Source organism: Crocodylus porosus, unplaced genomic scaffold, assembly GCF_001723895.1.
Source record: "Crocodylus porosus isolate Cpor-Errol unplaced genomic scaffold, CroPor_comp1, whole genome shotgun sequence".
Classification (NCBI taxonomy): Eukaryota; Metazoa; Chordata; order Crocodylia; family Crocodylidae; genus Crocodylus; species Crocodylus porosus.
The window spans coordinates 27,520,408-27,530,009 of NW_017728886.1; the positions used below are offsets into that span (position 1 = coordinate 27,520,408).

Consider the following 9,602-nt stretch of genomic DNA (forward strand, 5'->3'; position numbering starts at 1 on the left):
GTGGAGGGGGGCTTTCCCTACACCACGCCACAGGGCCAGCAGGGACAACTAGGACTCAACGCCCACCATCTCAGACCCATGTTAGGTCATTCTGGTCCCCACTGGAAAACACAACCAACCTGCACTCATTTCCTGTTACACTAAACAAAACTGGTAGTCAATGAGCTTTAAGGGTCAATGAAAAAAACAGCCTTAGTGAACACCCTACGTAATGAGTTATTACAACATAAGCACAAACTACAGAGGATTACGTATCAACAGAACCAGTTGGCACTGGTAACAGAAATAGGGCAAGATCCAGTACCACTCAGGTAACCCCAACTCTCCCTTCTGGCAGCTGATAAAAACTAAATACTTGTGTGCAGGAACAAACACCAACAGACTGAAGAAGTCTCAGATCCCATGAGACTGTTTGTGTACACAAATATTTATTTAGCTTGATGATCTGCTAATTAGATAAAATGATCATTATATAGGCCGAGTTAAAAAAACTCTGAAAACTAAAACAGTAAGGCTAAGTTTACCCAGGTATTTTTTTTTCTTATTTTGTACTATTTTGTTTTGTCACCTCATTTCTAAAGGTTTTCAACAACATTTTTATGCCTTGTTATAAACAGAATTTGCAAAATAAAAAGTAAATTTTATTAATTATTTTTAGCATCCTTACCTTCATTTATTTTAGATATATCTACGCTAGAATTATTAAGCTGCAGAGTAGCTTGCAGAGCAGGTAGCAGCTGTCGAAGGAGATTTGGGTCCTGAAGTAACGGAGGAATTGGTGATTGTGGGACAGGTGAGACAGGGACTGTAGAAGTAGATGAAGTAGGTGCAGATGTTGGATTCAGTCCAGAAGCAGATGTAGAAGGAGTTGTGCAAGAATGGGATACAGATTTGTCCACTGATGTAGACTCTGAACAGAAGACAGACAGTAATTTACATTTTTCTTTTGCAACACAACTTTTGGTCACATTCTCACTAGCACAATATTCACATGAAATAGGTAACATTAATTTCTTGCCTATTTTCTCAAAAGAAGGTTAGTTTATATAAAAGATAATGGGCTTACACAAAGTAGTTTATTGCAGCTTATTATGAAAAAGGTACACATCTTATTTTGGAAACTTGCAATTTTTTCAAGCTTAACACACCTTAACATGATTGCACTTTACACTGATGTTCAGACTTCTTTATTAATACTGTACTCCATTTAAATGCATCGGCTTGAGCCTGAAAAAGGCTATGCACTTACTTGGAACATGCATTTATCTGAACTTAATGTACACAGTAAGCACGCAGTGCTGCCACTGATATTAGCAGCCCTTTAACTAGCTCCTATTATTTTCACAGCTTCTAACAGCAGCATTTTTACAGTTGCTTCCCCATTACTGTTTCTCTGCAGTTAACCAGCATATATTATGTTATAAAGCAAGCAGTGCAGGATACTATGAACTTAACCAACATGTTAATCAATGTTTGTTACTACGCAAGTAACTGATAACAAAATTGGGACTGGCATTGTGTTATGTAGTTATGCTAATTATATACACATCAGGTTTCACATAACCAGAGTATTTTACACAGAGATCCATACTGAAAGTTGACAAAGATGCACCTGAAACAGAGTTTCTCTCATGGAAGTTTGTTTTTTTTTCTTGTTGCCATAAAAATAAACTAAAATTTTCCTTGGAATTTTTCTTTCATTAAGTACATACTCCAAGTGCACCATACATTTGCCAATGACTGCTTTTTAAGTATAAATAATTAAAGTGTTCTTAAGAATTCCATGGATTTTACAAACAGGAGGAACTGTCAAAGTTGAGGTATAAAAAAGAATAGCAAGCAGTTACAAAACAGAAAGAAAGTCTGCCAAAATGGGATCCAATCAAGTTCAAATAGTGTGGCAACCTGTCACTGGCAGTGTGCAGTTAAGAATTCATATTCATAGAAGAGGTTTCTTCTGATATCTGAAAGAGCTTAGTTTATACCCTGAAGCATAAAGGGATTATATCTTTTATTTTTCTAAGACCACTTTAATAAAGTGTTGATGCTAATTATCCATCTACATCTGCTTCTTTCTGGAATCCAATTCAAGTCCTACATTTAATTGCATCTTATGGCAAATAATTCCACAGAATGTGCATTCCATAAAAAAGTGCTTTAAGTCTTAAATTTGACTTCTACTTTATAAAAATATACTTTAATTCTTGTATTATGAGAATAGGTCATTGGCACATTTCCATTAGAAGTGCACCAATATATCAGTACATATTGGATCAGCACCAATAAAAGGAAAATTGACATTATCAGCAATCATCATGTTTTGGCTAGTGTAGCTGGATAACGTCACCAATAAATCCTGCATGCATGAATGTAGCCACAGCATCTACCCGCATGCAGCCAGGCACCTTGGAGAGCAGCATCTGGCCGGTAAGTCTGTGGGGGGAAGGGAGAGACAGATGGAGGGAGAAAAGAGTGGGAGGAAGTGGAACTGGGACAGGCATTGTGTGAAGTGGAGCCACAGGCAGCTCCCTGCCACTGGGTGGGGTGGCTATAACCCCCTCATAGACCTACCTCCCAGTGCCGCAGCCACCTGCCCTGCCCCTAGCGCAGTCCCAGCCCTTGGTTTGGTTTGTCCATTTTGGGTTTGTTTTTTGTTTTTTGGGGGGTTTTTTTAAACTACACTTTGTAACAAAATTCCAAAATCTTCAGAACATACTTGCTTCAACAAAACTTTCAGTTGAAATGTCTTCTGAGTCCAGTATATTGGGAGAGGAGTGAAGAGACAAATGTATACCTTCCAGAACAGTGACTCAACTAATTAAGATTCAAGACACCACTTGAAAAAGGCTCTTGCACTTTCCTTCTTTTTGACTATGGAAAAACAACAGACTAATTCTTTTGTTGCAAAGAACACAGGCCACAACAGATCAGAATGTTTTTGATGCTGTGGATTCCTATGTGAAATACCTAGGTTTATCTTGTAAGTCATGTGTAGGTTTTTATTATGTTACCCTGGTTAAGAATCACTGCTCCACAGTGCCCAAGAACTTCATGGTTAGGGCATTTACTTTGTAGGCAAAAGTTCTAGACTCTAATCACCGCTTCAGATCAGGCCAGGGAAAGAATCTGAACCTGGGTTTCCCATACTTTACTTGGATACTTGCCCAAACTACTGCCTCTTCAGTAAAGGTAGGAGTACCTCCACCTTGGGGTGTTTTTTTGGCAAAGAACCTGAACAGTTTGGTTTTTCTTCCAATACAGAGCAACTAAACACCAATGATTTTCATAAAAACATCGTTCTTATTTTCTAACAATCCCCAAAGTCATAGTTTCTTGAGGTCAAGTTTGACTGTATTTGAGGAACCAACTAAATTTAAATTGTTTCTTAAAATCTAACTATTAATCAACTTAATCACTCAAACCCTTAAGTTCATTAATAGAATTAGATTGATTTATTTATTTTATAAACAGTGATATTCTAAACTACTATAATGTGATCAATTTTATAGGCCTATCTTTGGACAATTTGGGGGCTTTTCTGTCTTGTTTTTAACTGCAACTTAAATTAAGAAAGTCTAGTAGAACAGATCTGCCTTTATGCAGCCAAGCAGAATAAAAACAATTCATACTAACATGTCATGCAAGACCCCTCCCAGACATCTCTGACAGGTATAATAGCACCATTCAACAATGAATAATTCAATTTTGATTACTAACCCTGTATATTCCTAATCATGGCATTCAGAAGTATTCTAACAGCAGCATACTAAGACCCATGGAAAGAATGATTTTACTGAGTTAACAGAAGAATACCGACAGACTTAAAAAAGGAAGTTTGAGCTAACGGTAAACATTTTGGGGAAAGAATTATTGTCATCTTTGTATAGGACCTAGCACAAGTGTCCTTGTCACCGCTTTTGAGGCATTTCAGCAAAACAGCTCACCTAGAAACCCTGGTTATAACAACATCTGAACACCAGAAAAGACTTTCATATCCATTTCCCAATTTTATCTGTTAAAGACCTTTAATTCCTACATGCAAGATATCTACAGAAGTACTTTTCCAAGAAAGACATTACCAGAAAAGACTTCAACAAATTTCACAGGTACTACAAGGGAGGAAGAACAAAAACTGGACAGACAGAAGACAACAGAATAGTCACAGGAATATTACACAGCTGCTCAATGATGTCATGTCTTAAATGAAAGAAATTAATAAATTACCAGCTAAGTAATAAGTCATTATCACAGATTTTATGTATAGTTTATATACAATATAAGCTATTGCATATAGACTATATAGTCTATATGCAATAGAATTATTTCTTCTTCCAATTCTATGTACACATTTTTTACAATCACAGCATTCAAAAGTAAATACATCTAGGAGGTACATGTGCAAAATAAAAATCCCACTTTAGTAAACACACCAAAAATGTTACATTTAATTAAAACTTTAAATACTGTACAAAGAAAGTAGTCTAATATTCCTTGCTTTTGTCTAGCATATAACTGGAATGGACATACGCATACAATTCCCCCAACACTTGGAGATTCTCATATAAAAGAATGCCAGATTCAAGAAAAACACAGTGACTCAATTGCCAGGACTGGGTTTCAAGCAATGCTTATATTTTAAAGGACTTGGTTGTCTTCACTCAACAGTTAACTTGAGTTACTATCACAGCAAAACATTTAATAGAGTGATTTGATAAGCAGATTAGTAGCCGATTAGTTGCTCTAACTACAGCTGCTGAATCCCTGCTGCACTATCAGCTCAAATCAGCAACACTAACTCAACTCAGACCCTAACAGGCTAATTAGCTTAAAACATCCAGCTAAATAAAGTTAGGTTTTTGTATGCAAACAGGAACCTGGTTAGGAACAAAACTTTTGGTTTACATCTCAAGCTAGCAATGCAGTGAAGACAAACCTTATATTTAATTCTGTATGTTCCTAAAACACTTCAAAGTTTTGCAGTGCAAGCATACAAATTACTGAATTCCACAAAACCTAAACAGATATTCTAGCTCCTTTGCGCTCACTTGGAATAAACATATCTATGCAATTACACCAAATAAAAGCCAACTTAGATATTTAATATGAAATGGATGTCAAATCACCCATTACCTGACTGGCAATACAAACACAAAGTTAAACACAGCTACATATGAAAATGTAGTATTCCATCTTGGTGTAAAAGCTAGAAACATGCATTTTAAAAATCAGCCAAAGAAAAAATAGTTTAAACAAATTTTAGATACATTTCTGGCGATTCACATTTGTAGGTTTTGAGAATGCCCATGTACCCCTATGCTTATGATTATTACAATCTGATTACATGCTCACATTCAGTAATATGCAATACCTACTGTCAATGGTCAGCACTCTGCCCTCGCATTCATGCTGGACTATGCATTGCAAAAGGCTGATATGCTACATGTATAGTGAGAAGTAGCAGGATTACTCCCAAATCAAAGTTAAACAGAATATTCCCTACGCAAATATAAACTACAAATAGACTTTTAAAGCAAGTAGTGAGAACAACTAATATTTCCTTTACTACAGTGTATCTGACAGTTGAATCCGAGTCTTTGACAAGATCATGCAACAAATCTTCAAGTTAATTTTACGTGACTTTGCTCAAACTAAATATTTTTTTACTGCTTTTCTTTAAAAATCACTCCATCCCGTTTTGCAGACTTTTACATTATTTAACGTTCTTCCTCTACAAGTCAAAGACGGACTTACAACTAAAGCACTTTCCAAATGTGGAGATCCAAAAAAATATTCCCAATAAAACAAATCCTGTAACTATTTCTAATTCAGTTTTGATGTCCTCTAAAATATTTACAAGACATAATAATTATGATATTGTAAAAAATATTTACCCTAAATTCATTTAGGATGGTATGCAAATTACCCCATTTGTAAGTAACAACTATCTTAAACTCATGATAAAACCTTTACTCCACGCAGACACTTCTTAGATCAGTTTTCTGCCCTGATTTTTAATATAATTTTTAAAAAACTGCTTGGTTTTTCATCTCTTCTTTGACCTGCTGCTGTACTGTGAAGTAAATGGATAACTTTATTATGGTCTTGACAGTAGGGAGAGTATATTTAAAGGTTAGTTACCAGTCTTCTAGACCTCTACTGGGATTTAAAATTGTAATTACTACATAAAGTCCTCTAAATATATTGGAGAGGCATGTCAACACTCGTAGAATAAACCAAATTTGAGGGGCAAGTACTTAATAGTGTTCCTAATATAAAAATGATTCGATTTGCTGAAAAAATGATCACACAGTGTCTCCACACTGAGGTAACTTAGTTTCATCATAAAAAAAGCACACCAAAGTGCTGCAAAAGCATGACCTTCTGAGGGGTGGGGGAGAAAAACCCCAACAGGTCAGATATAAACTCTTTTAAAATACATACAACTATTTAATTAACAATGCATTCAAATCTGAACTATAGACTTGAGCAATAAACAAAAACTGCAGTGTGATCCTCATGTTAAAGAACACAATTATTCTTAAAACATATTGACAAATTAAACAACAAGCTATGAGGACTGTCATAAAGACTCAGATGAGACTTGGTTAACATGGTGAATTTACTGAGGCATACCAACTTACAGAGGAGCCCTGCTAAGCTCTTGATTGCCAACTGTAGTTCAAGCACAATTAAATGCAAGGTTTTTCAACTTCCTTAAACAAGATTCTGTTGCTATCCCTTGAGTGCTCTCTCCCAAAAGAGCTTTCTATCACTTACTGAGTGAACAACTGGAACCAAAAGCTGAATTGCATTGCCCATTACAGCAACTACTGAGTTATATGTAAATGTGTTTAAACATCTGTAGCCTTCTCGACCTTTCAGATGTGCATTATTTACTTATTAGATTTCCTCTCCAATCACACTTCCACTGAGATACTATCTTTGCACTGGATTTTTGACTATGACAGTCAAACTATGTGCATGAACAAAAAATCCATTTTCAGAGCTTATTTTTCAGATGTTTTTAAAAAGAAAATGTAAGGATCAACCACTCTTCTTTCAGAGACAGTTTGAAATGGTTTTCCTTAGAAAAATGTGGAGAAACAAAAAGCTAGTGTACCTTATGGGCCATACATTATTAAACAACTAGAAAAAAAAAAGTTTGCTCCAAGTTAACATATTTAATGAATAAAAAGTACTGCATGACATGAAAAACTAGGTGTGAATAAAAAACATTTGAATATCAAATGAGAAAAGAAGAACTGGACTGACAAAATTATATTATATTAAAAAAACAAAAATGGAGAGTTACTTTATGCTACTAGCATAAAGAGAACTTCTGAGGAATATGAAAACCAGTAGTGGAACAGAGCCTTACTGCCTTTAAAAATGCTAGTAGGAATCTGACTACTGACTATGCCTATGAAATTTACGTGATCTGTATTACACACTAGTGTTCGAGCAATGAGGGCATGTATCAGAGTGCACTAATCACAACAGAAACCTGGTAAAACTTATGAATGGGTCTAGGAACTGCAGTGAAGGGAACCATCCATATCACTCTCGGGATGCCTTTCCAAGTCAGGGTTTAAACACCAGAGATCTCTAAAGAACTTAGTATTTTATTACTTCTCCTCAGACTTGCACCGTCTGAGGACAGAGGATTTCACTGATCAAAATAAACAGCATGGAAACTGTCCTTTCAAAATGCTCCCGATAACAATTTTCCTGGCTTATCCTATGAGTCACTAGTCATCCAGGGGCTTCCACCACAAACAAAAACTTGTCCTAACCCTCAAACCACTCCACAAGTCAACCCTTACCAATTCTCTTAACCTTCTAGAAGATTGACTTGTCTTTGCCCTAACAATGCAAGATTTTTGCTGCCTCATTTCTCTCAATCACCCTGGGTGAAGAAAAAATTCCCCAGTTCAGGAACAAAATCCACAAAACAAAGCGACTTCCCTCTCAAACTCACTTCTTCTGTGATACTTACAGAAAACTGCCACCAAAAATGGTTAGGCAGGTGGCTATTTGTGATTACTACCACCAATTAAGAACTGCACAGTTATAACAGCCAGTTATCATTTGCCATCCCATGTTCTCCCTGGGACAGACCAGCACAATGAGGTTTTAACCCAGTACAGTCTGTGAATGATACCAAAACAAAATCTTTCAAAACAGAAACTGAGAAACACTCAGTATAAGAAACTGGTTGTAAATAAACTGGTCAAGCACTGCTTTAACACTGTGACAACAGGGATTATCATCCATGCTCAGATTCTCTTAAACACTCAGCACAATTTCTTTTGCTTTGTTGTCAGATAAGGTTACGGAATAACTCATTCCAAGCACTGATACTGACAATACAAAAATAAAACGTGAAGATTAAACATCAGTTCCAAGAACATCAAATCTGAACATTTTGAAAAGCCTGCAATGCCCTCTCAAGCATAGCTTTTCCAAACTGCTGTGGGAGGAAGGTAATTTACAGAGAGAGAAACTGCAAATACCAGCCAAAGAAGAACGTGCATTAGTGCCTGTAACCAGGAATGTAATAGCTGAGTGCTCCGGCAGGCAGAAAGTATTTCAAATAAGGAAGCACTGGACAGTCCAACTGCCACTGACCAACTGCTAAACTGTCAGTGTCAACTTCACAACCCACATGACGACATTCTTTTAGCAGCTTATCACATTTTAACAACATTTTAAAACAAATCAATGTGTCAGAAGTAGCAGTACTATCTGGGGTAGCATTTTACAGATTGACACGCTGTTATAATAACATTCATTTAATAGCTAAATTAGTAATGGGAAAATAAGTGATGTCCTACAGATAAAGCAGCCAAAAAGTAGGAAAAGCAACCCCACACTTTACCTGCATCAAGCACTCACAGTGAGCACAAACAGAAGCAGCAGATTCTGACTGGACCACTCAAATCAAAGGGCAGAGGTCAAAGAGATCCCCGGGAACTCGCCACTACTGCAAGCCATTGAGAGGGCAGAAGGCTACTGCTAACAGCTGAGCTATAGGTTAGCCAAGGATTTTATTCAATCTCCTTGTGGGACTATAACATACCCCTGCAGCAAAAGAGACTGAGCTGAAAAAGTGTTTTGTTTTGTTTTTTTTAACCTATTATGCCATAACACACACTATGAATATACCTTTGCTACTAAAACAGTAATACAAACTTACATGCTGGCATACACCCACCACCACCAGCACACTGACTGGATGTAAAAGTTAATTTAGACCAGACCCATCACATATTATTGTCATTAAATATAGCTATTTTGGCAAGAAGTACTGGCAAAATAGCTTTACTTTTTTGAAAAAGGTGGCAGGTGCAGCAAGAAGAGTATATAGATCAGGAACCAAAACACTGCTCTGCTTTACTAGAGTAAAACATGCTATCAAGCTATTTTCATATTTTCAAAGAGCATTTAAAACAGCTTAAATTGAATTTAAGACAAAACTAGGCATTTAGATTTATATGCTGCCTTTAATCCAAAGTACTTTACAAACTGCAAACATATAGTACTAGGTATCTATCTGTTAGGGTTGTGCAAAGCTTCAGTCACTGATTTGATTCAGAGGAGAT

The 9,602-nt window shown here is 36.3% G+C and overlaps 1 protein-coding gene across 5 annotated transcripts in view; it reads right to left on the bottom strand.

Annotated features, from left to right (window-relative positions):
- Positions 1 to 9,602, bottom strand: part of WAC (WW domain containing adaptor with coiled-coil) — a 97,920-nt gene that overhangs the window by 43,500 nt on the left and 44,818 nt on the right. For all 5 annotated transcript variants that reach the window (XM_019531436.1, XM_019531426.1, XM_019531417.1 and 2 more), the window contains one exon: positions 668 to 910. In XM_019531436.1, the coding sequence (XP_019386981.1) occupies positions 668 to 910 (243 nt within the window). The remainder of the gene's footprint in view (positions 1 to 667; positions 911 to 9,602) is intronic.